General features: G+C 37.4%; 2 protein-coding genes across 5 annotated transcripts; one reads left to right on the top strand and one right to left on the bottom strand.

The window, feature by feature from the left end:
- The first annotated feature begins 975 nt into the window (after positions 1-975).
- Positions 976-10,757, top strand: ift57 (intraflagellar transport 57). Of its 4 annotated transcripts, none has more exons than XM_012956983.3 (12): positions 976-1,080; positions 3,380-3,610; positions 3,750-3,912; positions 3,996-4,114; positions 5,299-5,389; positions 6,755-6,826; positions 7,483-7,605; positions 8,131-8,202; positions 8,708-8,839; positions 9,629-9,691; positions 9,779-9,845; positions 10,341-10,757. In XM_012956983.3, the coding sequence occupies exons 2-12, from the start codon at positions 3,456-3,458 to the stop codon at positions 10,517-10,519; spliced, it is 1,236 nt and encodes a 411-aa protein (XP_012812437.1). In that variant the 5' UTR covers positions 976-1,080; positions 3,380-3,455; the 3' UTR covers positions 10,520-10,757. The 4 variants fall into 4 exon arrangements, with proteins under 4 accessions (XP_012812437.1, XP_012812438.1, XP_017946753.1 ...); XM_012956984.3 differs by having other exon boundaries at positions 985-1,080; positions 3,410-3,610; XM_018091264.2 differs by lacking the exon at positions 976-1,080 and adding an exon at positions 1,352-1,434.
- A 1,476-nt stretch (positions 10,758-12,233) lies between these two features.
- hhla2 (HERV-H LTR-associating 2) lies at positions 12,234-21,914 on the bottom strand. Its single transcript, NM_001128644.1, is given in 5 exon segments — positions 12,234-16,661; positions 18,048-18,281; positions 19,415-19,735; positions 21,221-21,317; positions 21,679-21,914. Coding segments are annotated over 4 exon segments (966 nt in total). The 5' UTR covers positions 21,300-21,317; positions 21,679-21,914; the 3' UTR covers positions 12,234-16,329.
- Positions 21,915-22,239: the final 325 nt, after the last annotated feature.

The following is a 22,239-nucleotide window of genomic DNA, read 5'->3' as shown; positions in this document are numbered from 1 at the left end:
GGCACTAGTAGGAGTCCCAAGGTTGAATGCCCTTTACTGGACCGGATACCTAGAGCCAACGATGGTTCAGGGGTTAATATTAGCCTGATACCTGTGTCTTATCTGTGGTCCCTACAGCAAGGCAGACAGAGCCTGGGATATGCTAAACCCACTAAATTCTCCTATGATGGAGCGACAGTTGCTCTTTCTAAGTAGCCCTGACTAAGTCACACTCCTAGAGCGTGCTATGACAGTCTTAAAACTAACTTTAGTCCTGAGACTAACTTTACCTCGTGCCCAACTTTATATCAAATGAAAGTGGCTTACTGGGGCCTGTGTCTGTCTCCAGGCTCAATGGAGCTATTGATGGGAAGCAGACAGGCAGCCAAAGAGGAAACCGCACCCTCCTGCCAGACACTATATCAGTCTGCAGGGGGAGTGGTCAACCTGACTAAACCTATAGAGAATAGGGTTAGAACTGTAACTCAAGTACAGGGGCTATTACCCAACAATAGAGATGTTTGTGCCTGTATGGGGCAGGGACCTCCTTCCTACTGTGTCTCATACCACATGGCACTTATATATATATATATACATATATGTATTTATTGTATTTATTTATTATATCACTCGTCCTCCCTGTGTGTAATTTTGTAAGACTGTACAGCGCTGCGTACCCTTGTGGCGCTTTATAAATAAAGTTATACACACATACATACATGAAAAGGTAGGGGACAAACCATAGGGAGCTTAACCGGATGGGTCCCTACATATGAAAGTGATTTATCCCTATAGGACTTGGATGTTTAGCTTATGTAAGTCACACATGCAGTTGCTGAATTCAGGCATTCCTTCTTTTTGCCAATTGTTTCCTAGAATTGAAAGACATGTAGGATCTCCTAGATACCGGAATCCAAAACCCTGTCCGTAACCATCTCAGTTCCAAAGCTTAGAGTAAGTAACCCCGCCCACATTCTACATCCCTGGTACTGACAGGAAGTGATGTCACAGATGGTCCCCTTGTTAGTGCGGAGCGAGTGGTTGCCAGGGATTAGCGCTTCAGCCTTGAGGAATGTGAGGACACCGGGAGGTCTCACTCAGGTATTTAGACGAGACATTAAGCAAATCAATATTGTATGTGAGGGAGCGCTCCGGCGATATTAACATACAACGCTTGTATATCACTGTCGCAAACTCGGGGCCTTTTTATTTTTTGTACGCAAAAGAGCATCTTTGCGATAGGAAGTCGCACAGCTACATAATGCATTGTAATGTGGGATTGATAGTCCGTGTCATATTCCCGTGGCCCCGGTATTAGTTCCGGGCTAGCCGTGAGGGACGCGTCTCCATGGTAACCAAGGGCCACGGGGTTTGTTTTATCGGTCTCGCTTACCGAATGCAGGAGATGGGTTTATTGCAGCGCTACAGATAACTGCAATATGAAGCCAGCCACAGGTAATGGAAGGTACACAGACACTGGCTATTTGGTTGTTGGGTTTATCTTTAGGGACCTTCTCTGCAGTACCCCTGTACCCCATGGTAGTGCCCCGCACACATCTGCTTTTGGCAGAAGGCCTGGTTAAAGACTTGTGGCCCTCCAACTATGGAGCCATTGGTTTTATCAACCCATTGTTTTATGTGGCAAATATGTGTATCATATAAGGCACATTTTCTCCATCAGTATCCAAAAATGTCCTCCTCTTGGAGTGATATCTGGGAGGTTTTGCCTTTGGAATGTCCCTCCTTGTCCCACTTGGGTTGGTTGAGTATCCTTTGTATAGGATGAAGGGTCATCTATTATACCTCCAGCTCCACATTAGGGGCCATGTATATTATAGTGTGTAAGCCAACATCACTGGGGTGTTAGAGAACAAAAGTAAAGATCTGATTGGTTGCTATAGTATGTCGTCTTAGATACTATAATAAATATGCCCCTAGGTGTATATTTATTCTAAGTAACTGTTAGTTGTATGCTACAAGAATTTCATAACCTCTGTACAAAGCATTTTTCTTAACTGAATCATTTAAAAGGCAACTAAGTTTAAAGGAAAATTAAACCCCCAAACAATGTAGGTCTTTATAAAAAATATATTGCATAAACAAGCTCATATGTAAAACCCTGTTTCATCCTAATAAACCTTTTTCATAAAAGTAAGCTTTTTTAGTAGTATGTGCTATTGGGTAATGCTAAATAGAAAACTGCCATTTTAAGAATTAAAGGCCACCCCTGGGATCATTGGATTCACAGTGCACACAAACAAGCCAAGACACACATACTGCTAGGCCCCATCAGCCAATGAATGGACAGTTCTGCCTTTTACTCCCACACTTCTTCCTGTTACAGTTAGAGCTGCATTATTCCCGGTCATGTGATCTCTGAGGGAGCCCACAGCCCTTTACAAAAATGGTGGATCAAGGGAAAGATGTAAAAGGGCAATATTTACTGATATATATATATATATATATATATATATATATATATATAATATTCCAGTTTGGTGAGATTCTTTAATAGGTCACTTGACATAATATAAACTGTCTGGATAAGTATTCATTCTTTGGGTATAGTTTTCTTTAAAGTAAGTTACCAACAACCACCTTTAATATGGAATGCATATACAAATACTCAAATATAATACACAACATGCAAAGCAGACTTGCATAAAACATTTTCAGGGTATCCCTTGCTAAAGGTGGATGTTGGTAAGCAGGAACATAGCTTTTATTATTACAATTATTTTTATTAATTATAATTCCATATAGGCCCTCATATATTCATTCTTCATTTTGACATAAAAACAGATGCCTCATTGCAAAGGAAAATAATCATAGCAACCAGCAGTTTAAATATAAAACTGGAGAACTGTAGAGCAAAATATAGCAAAACCCACAAAAAGTAAGACCAGCAGGCACTGAATTATAAATCGAACTTTCTTTTAATTGTTCCGATCACTGGCAGGGATGTAAATATTATAACAGATCAATGCACCAGAGCCCCCCCTCCCCCTTTAGATTAGAGGAACGGAGCTTCCACTTGAAGCAGCGTAGGTGGTGGAGGTCGTGGAATGTCATTCCTAGTGATGTTGTAATGGCAGATTCTGTTAATGCCTTTAAAAGGGGCCTGGATGGGTTCTTGCACAAGCATAGTAGTATTGATGTTGGTATGTATGGTTTGTGTATGTGAGTGTATAGATAGGTCAGTATAGGTTTGTGGGTGCTGGGTTCGATTGGATGGGTAGAATTTGATGGACTCTGGTCTTATTTTCAACTCAACTATGTAACTGTGTAAATTTAAATATATTCCAAAATAATGAAACAAGGAATAACTGGGAAAAACATGAGTTACAGCTCAGCACAGAAAATGTTTGATTTAATGTTAATTTTATGCTTTTTATTTTAGATAATCTCTTCTATATTAAATTCTCTTAAGTGCGCTTTAATTTGAAATCAAACACCCCGCTGGCAAACCTTTAACAATGTCAGAGGACAGTAGAAGAGTGGAGGATGATGATCGCGGTCCTGGTGCTGCATATCAAGCTTTTCTAATGATGGAGGATTTATTGGACAAGTTAAAGCTACTCAGTTATGAAGATGAGGTTCTAAGAAAGCAAAACATGAAACCACTTTCCAGGTAAGAAAGAAATATTGATATACAGGTATAGGATCCATTATCCGTAATCCCATTATCCAGAAAGGTTTGCTGAAGAAGACCACTGCAGCTCTACAAACTTAATTCAACAGTCTAAAATCTGTTTGTTTTATATTAACAGGCACTACTTTGCTTTACCTACAAACCCTGGGGAGCAGTTCTATATGTTTTGCACACTTGCTGCTTGGCTTATAAGTAAAGCTGGACATCATTTTGATCAGCCACAAGAGTATGATGACCCAAATGCCACCATCTCCAATATTCTATCAGAGTTAAGATCATTTGTAAGTTTTCAGTTTTAATTTTCATCTTTTGTGCTTTTTTTGGAGTCTTTAATCTGATAATTTTTTTTTGGCTTTTTTTGCAGGGATATTCTGTAGATTTTCCACCTTCTAGGCTAAAGGCAGGGTATGGAGAACAAGTGTGCTATGTGCTTGATTGTTTTGCAGAGGAAGTCTTAAAACATATTCACTTCAGCTGGAAGAGGTTGGTTATGTTTTCTATTGGATAGTATTGTTTGTAGATTGTACATTAGATTGGACCTTTATAGATTCAGTATGTGTGTGTAACCTGTACAGCTACTGTACACTCTCCAGGCATTCCTTTTGTCTCTGATAGTGGCCTTGCATGTTGGCTCAGCAGCAACTACTGTTGTATTTATATGTGCATGTTTATTTTTAACAGCTATGTTATGTTCTATAAGAGAGGTTATCTTGGTGAATGACATTTGGCCACTGTATATTACCTAGCCAATTGCATTCTTAAAATCCGCTATGCCAAGAATGGCTGGGGCAGATTTATTATTGTTTGAGCCATTCAGCTTGAGGAATCTTTAAAGGAAACCCTGCGTAAGTTTAGGAACTCACAGGGCTTTCGGGGGCAAAAAGGCCTCATTAGTTGAGGTATTTTTCACCTAAAAGCTGCCAAACTTTTTCTTATTTAAGAAAGCCCGCTGGTAGAAAAATACCTCAATGAAAGTTTTTTTTTTTTCCCCGAAACCCTGCATGAGTTTAAAAAACTAATATTGTCATCATGAGCTCTTGACACTGTTTCTGGAGCACATACTTTCTTTCTCTCCCCACTTAAGAAGCCCATGAACAACTGAAAAAGTTTCTAGAATGTCACTGCTACATCCTAATTATAGGTTTTTAAAAATCTTACCTTTCATTGGTTAAATAACCATACCCCAGGAAGATTTCAGATGCAGGGGCATTTAAATAGGTTTTTATATAATCCACAGAGAAAAGAGAATATAATATTACACATGCTTTTTGGTGGAAGCACTCCATGACTCCGCAAAATGTTAACAAGTAGGGGCCCTAATTCATATGTGCTTTGTAAACTGATGATAAATGTTGCATGGTCTGAGTGCCAGAGCATTAAAATGACAATATAATTATAATAGTTATAGTTTGTTTATTCACAGTAATAGCCTACTACCTGATTTTGTTTCAGAAATTATTTTAAAGAATAGTAAATAAAGTAAGTTAACATTAGAAAGATTATTATATGCTGGTGCCTGTTAAGAGGGGGTGTTAGTGATGATAAATAAAGTAAATGATGCAGGGGAAAGCAGAAAGTAGTATATTTGTAGGGTTCTCAGTGTAAGATTTTTATAAGTATGTTTATTGTATCTAATCTGTCCGTTGCCATGTTCTGTATCATTATAGGCCTACATACCCAACAGAAGAGCAAGACGAAGAAAATGTAATTGAGGACGATGCTGAGTTGACTTTAAACAAAATTGAAGATGAAATTGCTGTGAGTATCTGCACGGCTTTTGTATTTTAATGCAATTTGTATCCCTAAAGGCACAGTCAGTTAGAATTGGTAAAAAATAATAGGGATAGAAATATGAAACAATCCTAGTTTTAGTTTAAGCTAGGTTTAAATATCTTGTAGCTCTCTGTTCCATAAGAATCCACTGGTTCTGCCCACTGCAAGATTGCTGGCATTGCAAAATGTGACCATGCATGGGAATGCCCAGATTGCACCTTTCTGACTGTTTGACCCAGGCCACATCATGTGGAATTTCAACTGCTAACTACTGTGGGTCAGAACATGACCCTATACATGAGCAGGTAATGGTCATTTTTCAGAAATGAGGGAGTCAGTTTGATAACATATTGGGTCGGATTCACTAAAGGTGGTTAACACGTAACGCATAGTTTTGTGCATTAAAAAGTGTTCGATAATTAAGTACCGAATCATCAAAGTCTTTTTTCATTCGTTACTACTCATATCGCATGTGCAAAAAGCCTGATTATGGCAAAGCGTTATTTCCATCGCATTGAGGTAATTATTGAATAGAAATAATACTAACGTGTAATTCACAAACATATTTGAAGCATTAAAAGCATAAAATGTGGCGATAATTACTGTGAAACTTAACGCCACCCACGAGTAGGCGTTACTAAACAAAATTGCAGCTGGTGATTGTCTGTGGTGACAAAATGGACTTGTCATGCATCCTCCAGTTTTCAGGGAAATGGTAATTTTCAGAACAGTAGTTTTCAGAAAGTAACGGTTACGTGCGCAATAGCGTGCGCTAATATCGCGTGCTACGAAATAACGCATAAATATATTGCATGGTTTAAAATAACTCTTAAAAATATGTCATTGCCAGAATAACGACAATTACATCGCTTCTTAATTCTGACAAGTGTCCTCTTAGTGAATTGATCCTTAATTCTCAAAATATAAGAAGTGATAATATTTTTAACGCATGCTATAAATATCACTCGTTTTTTCGGACTTGAGTGAATCGGCCCCATTGTGTTGGCACAACTAAAAAAAGGTAATTAATGCTATGCCAGTGGCATGGCGCCTAGCAGAGCAGTAAAGAACTAGGAAGCAGGTTTCTAGTTATGGCGGTCACTTATAGCATTGAATAGAACTGCCAGGCCTAGAAAGAGCACTGGCTAAGAGAGGGTTAAAAAATGCATGTTCCCTTTAATGTACCTTTTAAGAATAACTTTTTTTTTTTTTTACTATGTAAAGGCATTGGATGTTTTCCATGGAAAATTTAAAACATATACTTGTGATGTGAAATGATGCTTATGCACATATTTTGTTGTCTATGTACTATACATGTATAAAAGTTAACTAAAGCTGTATCATTTTTAGGAAGAGGATTCTGACAATGATCAGGAACATTTTATTGATTTAAATGCTCTTTCAGCACAAACACAGAAACTGGTAAGTTACATTTTTGTTTCATGAATGTAAATATACGATATATATAGGCTTTTAAAATGATTTTATTATCCACTTAATTCTAGGAATACAATGTCCTAGGGATGACTCTTTGTTCTTCATTTACTAGGATAGAAGCAGTGCTCCCCTTTAGGCCTTTTAATAGTGAAGAAGCACAAAGAGTGAAACACTGAGGTGCAGGTTCAAAATTTTAGCCCCTGTTTTCTTTATAAGTGGTGGAAATTGGGCTGCCAAGCTCTGCTGGAGACCAACTGCCACCATGGCTAAAGCAAGACAGAACTGAAAGATTCTGGGCACGATAGGGATGAAGTTAGTTATAATATGTCTGTATCCTTATGATACTTATTCAAATAAAACAAAAAAACATGTTCCATATTTCTAAGTAAGACTAACATCGATTTTAATGGGGGAGATTCTGTTATTGTGCATACAACTTTACCTATGTTCACTGAGTTGCCGTAGAACTTTCTCAGATGAGGCACTCTTTATAGGTTTTAAGAGAATAGTGCCACCTAGTAGATGTTTATTTCTGTGGAGAATGTATAACATCACAAGATACCAATTTGTTATGCATTAAAACTGAGTGCTGAATGGCCTTTTGTAACTTCACATATAAACCTATTTCTGTATTACTTTAGAATACAAAGGAATCTTCCAAACCAGAAGAGATTTTGGAATCAAACACAGATGCAGCAGAATGGATCCTAGAAGTGGAACGTGTTCTGCCCCAGCTTAAAGTCACAATCAGGACAGACAACAAGGTCTCATTGTTAGACATCATTCTATTATTCCACAGCACTTTACAGAGTTGATCAGTGCTCACATTATTCCCTTCCGCAGTGGAGCTTACAGTCAAGTTTACTACAATAAGCATATGCACACAATAGGGTCTGTTTATCGAGCAACTAAGCCATTCGGTGGTAAGGAAATGAAGGGTCAGCTGGAGGAAACACAGTCACAGAATAATTTAAGGCAGCAATGCTAACTACTAGGTCACTGTGCTGCCATTTTGTAAGTTTGTATTTTCTGCCTCTATATATGGTAGTGTAAATCACATAACCTTATCACTGTCTGACCTCTGCGATTAGTGTCTGTGACTTTATAAACTTTTTAACCAAGCTTAAACAGTAATGGATTGAATTTCTCCATTTCATAACCGTCATAACAGTAGCTGAGAAAATCACAATTGGCCTGCTTTTTGTAATTATCATTTGGTCAGTATTCTAATTACCAGTTAGGTTTACTTTTCATTTATTTATATTCATATTTATATCTTTGGCTTATAGGACTGGAGGGTCCATGTTGATCAGATGCACCAGCACAGAGATGGCATTGACACATCCTTAAAGGAAACCAAGGTAAAGTTTTGTTTAGGGTTTTTTACCTATGACCCATATTCAAAGTTAAAAAGAGTTTGGGAACAACACAAGCTTGAAAACAGTTCCTGGGGTGCCAGAAAGGGCAGTTTTTGCTATTTGGTAGCCCCATGTGGACTGGCAGTCTATACTTTGTTTTTATGCAACCAAAACTTTCCTCCAAGCCAGAAATTAAAAAATAAGCACCTGCTTTGAGGCTCCTGCGAGCAGCATCCAAGGGGTTGGTGAGCAACCTGCTGCTCATGAGCGAGAGCCACATTAGCAGGCATAACTTTTGTACAGCTACATTTTGTGAGCCATAATATTGTGTGTGTTTGTGTAAATCTGGAAAATACTTTGACAGAGAACAGGAATACGGAATTCACTGACTTAACCTATAGATTAGCACATTATTGAGTGGGAAATAACCATGTTTTTTATTGGCAGTTTTATATAATAGATGGGTAATGGATTTTGTTTTTTTGGTTTTTTTTTGTTTATACTGCAGGGATACCTTGACAAACTTCACAATGAAGTTGCCAAGGCACTGGAGAAAGTTAGTAGCCGTGAAAAGTACATCAACAATCAACTGGAGCAGCTGGTGCAAGAGTATCGATCTGTACAGGCTCAGCTGAGCGAGGTACCCTCACATTCTCACTTCATTGTTCTTCTGTTTTTCTTTAGAAAGACAAATTAAAAACTGTTCAATTCAAGAAGTGCAGACTTAAGTCCTTAATGCAGTACCAAGGGATTTTATCCTTGAAGGCTACTACCATTCACAAACTACATTACACAGTATCCCCACTACACTGTGTGAATGCCCTGGATTCAGCCCCACTGAATGCAAGTCTTCTCAGCCTGACAGAATATGCACTAAGGCCATGGGTACATGAAGTGGAAAAGAGGGAATTGTATACTGTTAATCTTATATATCTCACCATGACTAAACATGAAATAGCTTCAGTTTCCCTGTTTAGCTCAGGAACTAAGAAAAGATTTTCATGAATGAATCAAGAGGCAAAAAATATCTTCAGAACAAGCCCTGTTCATAGGACTTATGTTGAACAACAGGGTATATTGTAGCTGCAGCATGGTGGCACTCACTGAAGGCGTCGCACAATGTTTTAGCTATATTTTTACTTGTAACATAGGCTTGCCTTAGGTGAATTTCTGTTTATTGTGAGTTGCAGACATGAATAACACAGTGTTAGTCTCTTGGAAAAAGAGTCTTTCAACTGTATCCTTTCTATTTTTAGAGACAGGATTGTAGACAACAGTTACTGATGAGAGACAAAGACCAAGGGTAAAGAGGGGTGTATGTTTTGTATAATCTTAAGTGATTTGGCTTATATGTAATTGATACTGTACAAATGAATGTTGGGTTAATATTTTTACATGCAAAATTATATTTTCGGGTTTCCTTTATTAGGCAAAAGAAAGATACCAGCAAGCAAGTGGAGGGGTAACTGAGAGAACCAGAATCCTCGCTGAGGTAAAGCATTTCCTTTAGTAATAACAGATGCAGTGTCATCATGACTTCATTCCTACTTTACATATTTCCTTTGTGCTTTATTGTCAGATAACAGAGGAATTAGAAAAAGTAAAGCAGGAAATGGAAGAAAAGGGGAGTAGCATGACTGATGGTGGTGAGACTTTTTTTTATTTTATTTGTTTATTGTTTATCTGGTGTAACTGGAAAAGCACATGACTTACCCAAAAATCATTTCCCCAAACAGGACTAAATATTAAGTAGCAAGTTACACAAAGCTTAACTTTCTTATAACCTTCTCTGCAAGTTGGTATAGCATAGGCCAGCTGTTGGCAGTATTTACTAACCTGGCCTCCTGTTTGCTGTCTGTTTTGTGTGTGTTTACACATACAGGTGCAGCTACTTCTAATGTACATTAGCAGACTCCCCCAGTGACCACAAACACTTACTTTTTAGCCAGGTGCACCTCCTCTGTAAATAGCACAGCACCCTGGAGTACCTTTGTTTAGTGCTGTGCTACAATCATAGGCAGATAGCTGGGAGGTGACTGAAGATGGCAGTAGGGCACTCAGTAGAAAAGTAGCCAAGGCTGGTCTGTTTGTATTAAAGAAGAGGAGTAAAACTGATTTTATTTATTTCATTTTTCCTGCAGCACCACTGGTAAAGATTAAGCAGGCATTAACAAAGCTAAAACATGAAATTGTCCAGATGGATATAAGAACTGGGGTAGTGGAGCACACGTTGCTTCAATCAACGCTCAAGGAAAAATCCAACATGACTCGAGATATGCATGCCCTTAATATTCCTGAATCCTCAATTGGGGCCTACTGATTGTAAGCTTCTATGCGCCATTTCATATACTGTATAAATCTGTTTGTAAAAAAAAAATTTGAATATATATTTTTGTTAACTATATAAAAATGATTTTAATATTAGTTTTATTTTTTTGTTTATTGAATTTTGGCCAGTCATTACTAGTTTAGTGAAATTGTGGCCTTCTTTATGTTTGTAAGTGTAGTGGTTTGTTAAGTTTGTCTCTACATAAATAAACCATGTACAGAAACCTACATCATAAGCAAATTCAGTACCTGTCCAGCAGGGGGCAAAGGGGTGAAGCAGTTGTGTGCAAGTTGCTTTTTGTCAACATAAGTTCCTGTGCTACAGTGTGCTTTGATTTACCCATATATGTTTAGGAATTATCTGGGATATTTACCTCCACCCCCCTCACCATACCATTCTTGCTTATGTAACCTTTAAAAGGAGCAGTGGGAATCTGAATAAATTCTTGTGTTCCTGTGCTGGGCAAATGTGTTAATGTGCTGGGAAGGTGGTTGTTGTGGTTTTTCAGATCACTTGCAAATTCAGGGACACATCTAATAATTACATGTTACAGGGTAGCACTGATTGCATTTAAAATAAAGTGCAATCGGTTCAGCCTTCGTAGATGGAATTTCTAGACGTTTACCTAAATATTCAAGTGATATGGTCACCCTACTCTAACTCAATCACTGATACTTTGATGTCCCTAATAAGTGATCAGAGCCCCCATATGTAGCATTGCTGATAGTGTGAACCCACTTCTTTGGCTTTGCATATGCTGAGCAAAGGTCCCTGCACTAAATTGTTGAGCTATAACAAGCTCAGAAATCAGAAATAACCCTGGTTATGCTTAAAAATCCAGCTTAAGGGTAACTGCACACAGAGAGTAGTTGTTTGTTGTCCCAGCAATTTATCAAGGGAGGGGAACAAAACACTACAGCTCCTTCCCCCCCATTCATAGTCATAGTGAAAGGCGATTGCTGCATGTCTAGTGACAGCCATGTATTGCTCAAACAGATGCAGCCCCCCATTTTCAAGCTGTACAAATCTGTCTTCAGACAGGGCAAGGAGCAATCAAAATCATATTGGTAATTCCCCCTGTAACATTCGTTTGCTGTTGAGGTGCAGGACAACATTCTAATAATCAAACATAAAGTGAAGTGAGTAGCAATTACAATCCTGTCTCAGGACAAAGCATATTTGCACAAGCAGCATTTGTGGGGATTTGATAGTATGTGTGTGTACTAGAAAGACAACATTTCAAAAAGAAATGTAACTTTTATGGGCTTATTTATTAATTCTCGAGTTTGTTTTTCTAAGTCGAATAAACTCACATATCAAATGCTCGCTTATCTATTAATAAGGAAAACTCGTGTGAATAAAAGACTTAAATTAAAATAATGATTTGACTTTGCCTAGGACAACTCCCATTGACTTCTATAGAAACTCGCAAGTATTTAGATGCCGAAATTTTACATTCGGGTTTCCAGGTTTTTTTTGTAGCACTTAATAAATACCAGACATTCAAGTTTTTGAAACTTAAGTCAAATTTGAGGTTTTTTTTTAGCTCATAAAAACTCTAATGTTAATAAATCTCCCCCTTAATGTTAACATAAGTGGCTTTTTGTATTATATTTAAGGCTTGAGGGGAATATAATTCAGACAGCTTTAAGATTTTAATAAATGAGTAATCTGTAGAAGGAATGGCAAGAGAAACACACAGATACAAATATATACTTTTTATTGAAAATGAGGTAACTGACTCAGAGTGTTATTTATTGTACAGAATGGAGAAACTAGTCCATAAATCTAACTAAATAAAATCCTATGCCTTCCTTTACCAATTTTTTTTGTAATCAGTACTTTCTTTTTTTTAAATCACATTCATTTGCAAAAAACAAAGTAATCCACAACAAAAATCACATTGTTCTGTTCACTATTACATATTTGATCCATTGTCTTCTATAGAAGCTCACCAGGTTTTGGTTTCCGGATTTAGATTTTGCTTTGGTTACAAAGACCTGAATCAGGTGGGACGGTATTGTTAGGCTGCCATAGAGTTCCCTGGGCAAATTCATATTTTTTTCTGCCAGAAGAGAAGGATGCCAGAAATTAGAGTTACCTTCACTTTGATCTGGCTACACACAAAAAGATCTGCTTGTTTGTTCAGAAGTAGGATCTTTGGCTCTGTGGTAGGCCAAAGTGGCCCCATCTAATAGATTGGCCCTTGGACCACCATTAGAACAGTAGTGTAAGTTATTGGTTGATCAATGTGTGTCATATGCCTAAGGGTAATTGTCACACCAGTGGATTTGTTAGCATTTAGTACATACACTGTGGAAAGGTAGTAGCAACAAAGTGTATGGAATTGTCTCCACTTCCCAGTGTACACAATTTGAATTGCCACAAATATAGCACATCTGTGTGCTGGAAATACATGTGACAGTGTCTGAAACTTGTGGCAATTCACATTAAACCTCAAGTTTAACAGAAAATAATGCAGCACTACTAAAGGGTGTGTAAATGTAATTCGGATTAATGTAACTGACATGTTCCATTATCAATCAAAAAGTCTCCTTCATTTGTAGAATGCTAGAGAGAATAAGTAAGCATAAGCCATTAATCACTTCAAGAAAAATCACAATAGTGTCCCTTTGTTTATGTTGCAGATTATTGGGCTTCTTTATGAATTTTCAAGTTTATGAATTCAAGAGTTTTTTCTAATTTGAATAAACTTGCATTGTAAAAAAAACTGGAATGCTCCCTTATTTGTTAATATGGGTAAACTCATTCCAATAAAATAACTTGAATACCTCAAAATTTTGAGTTAAAAAACTTGAATTAACTTAAAAAAACATAAATATCGCAGCTTGACGTTGCCTCGTACAACTCCCATTGACTTCTACATGAACACACAAGCTTTTAGCACAAAAAACTTGAATTGCAGAAAAAAATTTAATTTGAATGTTGATAAATAACCCCCACGTTTTTGATTCCCTGAGTTTATTGATACTTATAGGGCTCATTTACCAACCCAAGGTACAGTACAAAGCACCAAACTGCCATCAGTAAAACACAAATCACAATCGCAAAAATACTTGCACCTAACATCTAAGGGCTAAATAAGGTGCTAAATATAGGAGGCATGGATTCAAGGGCACCCTGGAATTTATATGTAAATTATATGTATCTTATATCTACCTTGCACCTTTTGAATCGCATGCTAACACAATTTGGAACCACACAGACACAATGAACACACATAGTTTATATCTTCAACAGTGAATCACACCTAAGTTTTAGTGCATGCAACATGTCAGGTGTCACTCTGAGGAATAGTACTTCATTGTGGGTAAAAAAAATGGTACAACTTGCACTTGCTTTGTAAATGAGTCCTCATTACTTTACCATCGCAAGTAACAAGGTTAAGGAAAGTGATTCATGTTGGTATATAAGTGCTTAGTACAAAATATTATACCTAATAAAAGGCGCCTGTTGCCCCCACTGAAGAATATAGCCAGGCAAACAGTTCCATCACACAGGAGGTCCTGTGTTTATCCATCCCCTATATTATACAGTCAAGGCTTTTTCATAAATGTCCAAATAAACCCTGCTGTTGATTGGAGAGGCCATAGTTTTTGCCCCAGTTATCAGACAATGAGTCAGCAATACAGTCAACAGTTGCCAAGTCCGCTACCAACTTCTCCCTGTGTATACCAGGTGCGCTGGGTACATGCACAGTTCTTCTTAGAAGCTTTACTGAAATGCTCAAGCTGCAAGGTACCCAAGGAGCAAAGAAAGGACGGTGACACTATGCTCTGCAGCAAGGTACCCTGGGATGGTTTGTTGTATTAAAGAAGAGTCATATTGATGTGTGGTAAGAAGTTATTAACTTCAATCTTGTTCTAACAGATTGACACCCCAGGTATTTTTTTTACTTTATTGTCTTTTAATTTGTTCTTTCAGGGCTTTACTCCTCAGTCCCACAGCAATGAGCCGCCTGGATTGCTTTGTATCCATTTATGATGGAAGCAATCCAAAATGTGTAGTGAGTTGCTGCTTGATGCTCTCCTCTTATTGGGGTGGAATATAGTGGCACACGTGTGTTTCACGACCCTGTTTCATGTTTTTTGCACAAAATATGAATCCAAAGCTTAATAGAAGAATAATAACTAAAGCAGCAAAGAAGAAGTAATGATGTCGATTATTCACATTTGGATCTGAAAGAAAATGGTATACACATTTAAAGCCGCATAAAATAATCAGCATAGATAGGTGCCCTCTAAATTGGCAAAAACCCAAGCAAATCAAGAATAATCAGTATAAGAGCCCTCACACAGGAAACACAGGCCATTTATCCTTATCTCGCCATACTCACACAGGTGCATCAAGGCACCAAATGCAGGTGGAATGCGACATGATTTGTGTAAATACGTCAAATGGGCTGTGTTTCGTCCTGCACTCAGAAGAAATCCATCACAGGTTATTTATGGCTCAAGGCAGTATATATATATATATTTACATTTATATATATATTTATATACACATATATATTTAAATGAAGAACAGAGTGCCGCACACACAGGGACTTTAAAAAAGAACAAAAAATCCTTATTAATCCAACGTTTTGAACACTAAAGGGGACATTTATTAATGCACGAACGCTCCGAGCGTATTTTGCGCAACAATTTCGTACCAAGATTCATTCAAGCTTCGTTATCGTGACTTTCCTTGGGCCAGGTTGGAGCTGCAGAGTGCCATTGATTCCTATGGGAGGCTTCCAAAATCATGCACAGAAGGATCAAAGTCGGAAAGGTTTTCCCGCTGTTTAAAATCATTCGGTACGAAAATTTCGGATCGCCAATACAATATTATCGTGACAATACGATTTTTTCATAAGCATTTTGGTGATATTTGCGATCTTCAGAAATTATTGTATCCAATCCGAATTTTTCCCACTCGGGATTCAAACTCGTGATTTGATGAATGTAGCCCTAAATGTGTTCTACTTCAGGGACAAACCAGTTTGTAGGACTGTGGTGTTGAATGTGGCTTTAAATTGAGTGGCAAAGAGGTGTAAGCTTGGCAAAATCTTGGTGCTGCTGGCAGTGCACTTTTGTTTGCCCCCAATTTCACTTTCATAATTTGGTAACCTTATCATGTGGTACTTGCATACAAGCTCACTGGGAATAGTGATGTGTGGTATATATGATATAATAAGGAATACATTTCACGCCTAATTAAAAAACTTCATAAATATGTAATGCTCAATTACAGGCTTATACTGCTCCTGACAGCAAGGGCCACTAGCTAATTATGATAACAACCTTGCTAAATTTAGTAATGGCTAAATTTATTCTTATAAAGCTCCAGTTTATTGGTATAAGGACATTTTAATAGCTAGGTTTTAAGGACCCTTACACACCCTTACACATGGGCTTTTTGTCCTGCGTTCTCCTGTAAATTGTGTCCTTATAAACAGTGCTTGTTATAATCAGTGCTTAGTGGTGCAATTTCCATCACATGATTTACTGAAACTTGTAAACTTGTGGGTCATCATAAATAATGTACCCATGGACTGAAAATATCCTTATATTTTACATCAGGGGGCACATTATGCTTTCTCTCTCTCTCCATAAATATATATATATATATATATATATATATATATATATATATATATATATATATATATATATATATATAAAAAGCAAGACAAAGGGATACCTCTTTCTGCATTCACACTAATACAGACTAAAGCAATTGTCTACATCACTTTGTATTGCAATTTCCTTGTTTCTTTAAAATACAATCACCAGTTGCTAGGCAGATAAGTGTAGGACATACTTACAGTGTGTAATACTGAGATTAATCACAGTAATACTAATACTGCTTTGTGTTTTGATGGTGCACTGATAGACTCCATTATCCTCATTGTGGAGATCCTGTAATGTCAGTACTGGCTGGCCAGGAGTCTGATGGACTCTGTTTTTATAGAAATCAGTAATTTTAAATGGCTCAGATAAGTTATTTGTTGATGCTATTTCAGTTACTTGTGAGCTATTCTTTGACCAAGTAACCGAGTAATTAGATCCTAAATCTGTGCTTTGGTCACATCCAAGTTTAACACTTTCTTGTTCAGTTGCATTAGAAGCTGAAAAAACAAAGGAACAAAACCCCAAATAAATATCTTATTTGAGCATTAACAGTGTGATAAATTCAGTGACTTCAGTAATGCCAAAACAAATGTCTGTAAAGCACTGTTTAGTATCATAGAGAGGATCAAATTTGTTTTTGTTGATACATTACAATCAATAAGAAACATTAGATTGTAAGCTCTACAGGGCAGGGACCTCCTTCCTACTGTGTCTCATACCACATGGCACTTATATATATATATATATATTTATTTATTATATCACTTGTCCTCCCTGTGTGTAATTTTGTATTCTGTAAGACTGTACAGCGCTGCGTACCCTTGTGGCGCTTTATAAATAAAGTTATACATACATACATACATACATATACATTATCCACTATAGTAAAGCTTACCACACACGTACCAATAGGCACCCCCAAGTGACTTAAATCGCTTGCCTTGTACCCCGGGCTGGTGCCCCTGTTAGGAGAAAACAGCACCAGCCTGGGGTACCTGGAGCGAGCGCTTCCTCCTTCCGTGTTTCTTCTGCGGCAAAATCCCTGGCCCGGCGCATTCGCATTAGAGTGAAAAGTTTGGCTTTTCACTCTAATGCGCGTGCGCAAGCCAACACAGTAGAAGGAAATGCTCGCTGCTACCCCGGGCTGGTGCTGTTTTCTCCTAACAGGGGCACCAGCCCGGGGTACAAGGTAAGCGATTAAAGTCACTTGGCGGTGCCTAACATTTTGGCACCCCAAGTGACTTAGGCTTTCCTTTTCCTTTAATGTAGCTAGACCCATAGGGGGCAGTGGTCCAATTTCCACATGCTTTTGTAAAATGTTCACATTTGACTATCATAATAGATGGTAAATATATATTTTTGCATTCATTTTTTGAGAAATTACTGGTCCTTTTATATAATCTGTGTTAGCTGTAGGAACAGTAGCATAAGTCATTTTAAAGGCAGAGGATTCCTTTAGATGTTTGATGAAAATAGTGACTAGCATATCGGAATTGTCTAAGTCATTCTCTTATTCTTTTCCTCCCAATTCCCTTTCAAAATGTCAATTTGCTAAGGGGACATGGGCTTCTGAAACTGGGAGAGCTTATTAATAAGAAAGCAAAGCACTTGCTCGCCCACTAAAGTTTTGTGTCCCGTTCTGTGTCTACTTCCTATTCTAAAGAACACGGATAACTATTTGGATTCTGATGGTATGTTCAAACTTGCCTGCACATTTCTAAGTCAACTTCAAAGATGCCATTCACTTATTTGAGTGCATTTTTCAATCTAAATTTTCATCCAGTCAATAACTTCTGACTACATGATATTTAAACATTTTTTGACAAAGGTAGATCTCTATCAGGACTGTGCCCATAGAAGGAAAAACTGACTATTAAACTTACCCTTTTTTTCCCATTTTCCTGTCCAGCTAATTTTCAGGACAGAGTGGTGAATTATGCATTGTAGAATACTGGAAGAGTTTATTTCCAAAGAACTGTCGGTAGTCTGTTCTGGTTTACCAACATCTTTGTCTGTATTCCATGTTATTGTGACTGAACCCGCTGGAGTAGCTTTCCTTGTATAGCACCGAATACTGTCTTTCTGTGCATCATATTCCATAGAGTTTTCTTCAAAAGCTGTAAATATGAATCTAAATTGTAAATGTAAATCTATTTATAGTTAACTGTACAAGAAATAATATTGAAGCATGTTAAAGGTCATATCTACAGGCCAAGTACATTATACTGTATGTACAACTGCTAATTTTTTTGCACATAAAAATTGAATTAAAAATACATTATAAAAAAGGGATGCCCTCACACTGATGTTGGATAAGGAATGGAATAGAAATCATGGGCACAATTTTATATATTCTTCTGTGTTTTCCATTAAAATGAAAAAGGCTTAAAGCATAATGATTGCTTCACTGTGCATCATCAGTGTATTGCCTGTTTACTGGGGGAAATGGATCATAAAGCCTACTGCCATTTGTAGTGTTTCTGCTGTTGTCTAATGCCCAAGCACATGTTGTAAATACAACTGTGAATGTTGCTTGGTTGAGTGCTAATTTTGACAAGAATATAAGGCCTGTAACTGCTGTAGATTCTGAGGTTAGTGCCTCAGCTACCAGCAAAAGTCTCAAGTACCAGATGGCTAGTGCCATAGATTATTTGTTGCTGCAGCACACCCCTGGCAAATTGGTCAGCAATTAAATTGATAAATGTTTAAACAAACAGTGGCCACCTAGGATTTTTTTTCTAAATTATGATAAATGCTATAAAATGCATCTCTACACATCTGAAAACTATACAACACATTTTATTTCACAACTTACAGCAATACTGACTGGAGGAGTTTCCCTTTTAACAACTAGAGACATAAAAGGGGCATTACACCAAATCACAAATTGTGAAGGTTAAAGAGATGTATTTAGACACTACTGGGGAGGCAAGTGTATCCATAGGGGCTTTCCCCTCACTAGTGAGGGCTTCCCAGTATAGACCTGACTGCTATTCTTCAGCAAAGCAGAGGGAATCTTAGCCAGTTGTCATCTTTAAGCCTCATCTATTTCTATCCAACTTTAAATCCTAAATTAAAAATAAGTCTACAGGTTTTCAAGAAGGAATGTTGGCTTTGGGTTGTAGGATTTGGCCTTCACACTCTACTCCATTATGCACTGTAATGGAACAAGAGTTAAATACTATTGTTCCATGTGTCACAGTGTCTAATAATGAGATAAGTTTATATAAATATAAAAAAGGTTTCATACCTGCAACATTTAACTTCACAATAGCTTCAGTTTTGTCTGTGTATGTCCCCACATAACAGACATACTGATTTGCATCAGATTCTTGAATATTTCTTAATAGGAGAGAAGCATTTCCATTGTTTATTTCACTTGAAAATAATTCTGTCCTCCCTTTGTAAGTATTATCCTGCTTTTCCAATTGGTCTTTGCCATTGATATAAATATGCAGAAACTGTTTGTGATTGTTGGGTTTATACCAGTGAATAACTACATCTTCCCCTGGTGTAAATGTACATGGCAGTATAATGTCTTTGTGCAGTTGCCCCAGCACATCAACCTGCTCTGGAAAGCAATGAAACAAACAAAAGAATGAAAAACAATTGAATTTAATAAACATGAAAAATATTCATATTTCTTAAATGGCTCTTAAAAAGCATTATAAAAAAAAGCATTATAAAAAAATAATATTCTATTAATAAGATGATAACTGTTTCATTGAATGATGTTTCAGTTTACAGTGAGGGTGTAAGCAGCATGTGGCTGACATTAAGCAAGCAGATAAAGAAAAGGTTTGGGTGGTTTTAAACACCTTTGTCTATGAAAAGGAGGCATTGAGACATTTAGAGGGTGCAGAGATGTACCTTTGTGAGGGGTCCCGTCCCTCAACAAAGGATTCTCAGAAATTAAAGATTTGTTGTTACAATAATTGTTTAGGAAACTGGCTTTTTTTTGTACAGGACACTACTGAGGTTTTGAGATTGATTCATGATTTAGCATGGCTGGGGGGCAGCTAATGTAGTATCCTTGTACCACACACAAATGGCATATTAGTAATTAAGTACCATTTAGATTGGCATAGTCATTATACTGATGCAGCAAAGGACTTTATTGTAGAAGTCATATGGTACCTACCGATGCACAATTACTTCATGTTTGGGGGTATATTACCTCCAGGAGTGTGGGACTGCTTTGCGGCACAATTTGCACCAACATATGCCAACCTTTATATGGGTTAGAACAGGGATCCCCAACCTTTCTTACTTGTGAGCCACAGTCAAAAGAAAAAAAACTCAGAGAGCAACACAAGCACCATAAAAGTTCATGGAGGTGCCAAATAAGGGCTAAGGTTGGCTATTAGGCAGCCTCTATGCACACTATCCGCTTACAGGAGGCTTTATTTGGTAGCAAATCTTGTTTTTATTCAACCAAAACTTGCCCCCAAGTCAGAAATTCAAAAATAACTACCTGGTTTGGGGGCACCGAGAGCAACATCTTACGTTGTTTTATAGATGATTAACTATTTGTGTGGGTGGGGTCGGGTGACCAGTTCAGTGAATTTGCCATCAGTCTGACTAATAGCAAATTAAATCTTAAATTTACAAGCTGCTTAAGTACAAAAGTGATTGTTTATTTAGATCTACTTATCTCCATTACAGGAAATTATATAATCATGACGATACAAAATAAGATGTGCTTAGGAAATTCCCTGCTGAGGGAAGACTCGTGCCACTTTAATCAAGGTATTCTATTTTTTGGGTTACGAAGAAAATGTTATACTGATGATATATTTGTGAAAGAAGCATGTAAGTTGTAGGATAGGTTAATTGAAAAGGGGTACTCTATGGAGGTACTTAGTGATACATTTAATTCAGCATTGGATACAGAAAGGAATACATTAATAAACAAAAAGAAAACTGAAACTGGGTGAAGTATTGAAATTTGGATCTCAGGTGGTTGTAAGAAAAGCCCTTATGTTGGGTTCTATTTTGGCCCCTGTCTGAAAATATTTTCCGAAACACGCACTTAGAACATAGACTGCATACATACCATGTACGGCGAAACAACCAAAGACTGTAAGAATCCTAAGTATTGTATTGCACGTGTGCGTGTCTCTCTGCTGTTTCATGGATTGGCAGGGAACAACCTAGAGAAAATGTCAAAGTTTTAAGCTGTTTTTGAAAAAATAATGGCATGTTTAAGAGTTTCTTTCCCTATGACAGCTCCTGCCATGATCATTAATTATTATATACAGTACATGTATCAGACAAGGGGAATTATTTTGCACACAATTCTCTATAGAAAAAAATAAGGGCTTAATCATATTATATTTTCTTTATCCAACTGAGAGGTTAAGCCTTGGGTGCACATTCTTACCTGACACAAGTAAAAATTGAAAAGTTACTGACTCCTATCAATAATAGAAATCATTTCAAAATCACTTTCCTACAGTAAAAACTCTCGTATAAGTTTAGCAAAGCAGCACCCGTAACCTGTAAAAAGCTTACCAAGGTGGACGGCTTGTCCAGGTGCTCCAGCCTCAGACCCTCAGCTCTAGGGTGCGGACCAACTGTTCAACTGTTTTTCAAAGAAAAAAGGAAGAGGGCACTCCTGTAATCCAAATACAGGCCATTCCAATAGTTAAAAACAAAGTTATTTCAGTATCTCAGGTACAAGGCAGATAAACCTATTTGACCCAATGGGATTAATGATTAAAAGGGTCATTAAAGCTCACCATTGCCACTGAGCTCTAATACATAACTAAACAGAGTGTTGTCATTGTCAGAAGAGCTCTGGATTTTGATTTCAAGAGTTAGGGAAGAGGTGGATATGTAAATACAAAATAATCTATTTTAAAGTGATATTTAAAGGCCAAATATAGATCTTTTAGGCACACCCACAAGAATTCCTTAGTACAACAATTAGTATAGAGCAATATATTTTTTTTTGGCCTCCACCCAAAGCAGTTTTAATCATCATTAGCAAGATTTTGCCCCTCCCTTCCAAATCCGATTTTACAGCCCCAACAATTCCTGACCACCAGTCAGTGTGTGCCCTAAGGACTCATC

This window comes from Xenopus tropicalis, chromosome 2 (genome assembly GCF_000004195.4).
Source record: "Xenopus tropicalis strain Nigerian chromosome 2, UCB_Xtro_10.0, whole genome shotgun sequence".
NCBI lineage: Eukaryota > Metazoa > Chordata > Amphibia > Anura > Pipidae > Xenopus > Xenopus tropicalis.
This window is presented reverse-complemented; position numbering and strand designations above follow the sequence as displayed.

Bases quoted from the DNA above. Each gene is read 5' to 3' on its own strand.
- ift57 (XM_012956983.3), top strand. From the start codon at position 3,456: ATGTCAGAGGACAGTAGAAGAGTGGAGGATGATGATCGCGGTCCTGGT. The intron at 9,692-9,778 runs GTAAAGCATTTC...CTTTATTGTCAG, and splicing joins GAACCAGAATCCTCGCTGAG to ATAACAGAGGAATTAGAAAA. The intron at 9,846-10,340 runs GTGAGACTTTTT...TTTTTCCTGCAG, and splicing joins GAGTAGCATGACTGATGGTG to CACCACTGGTAAAGATTAAG.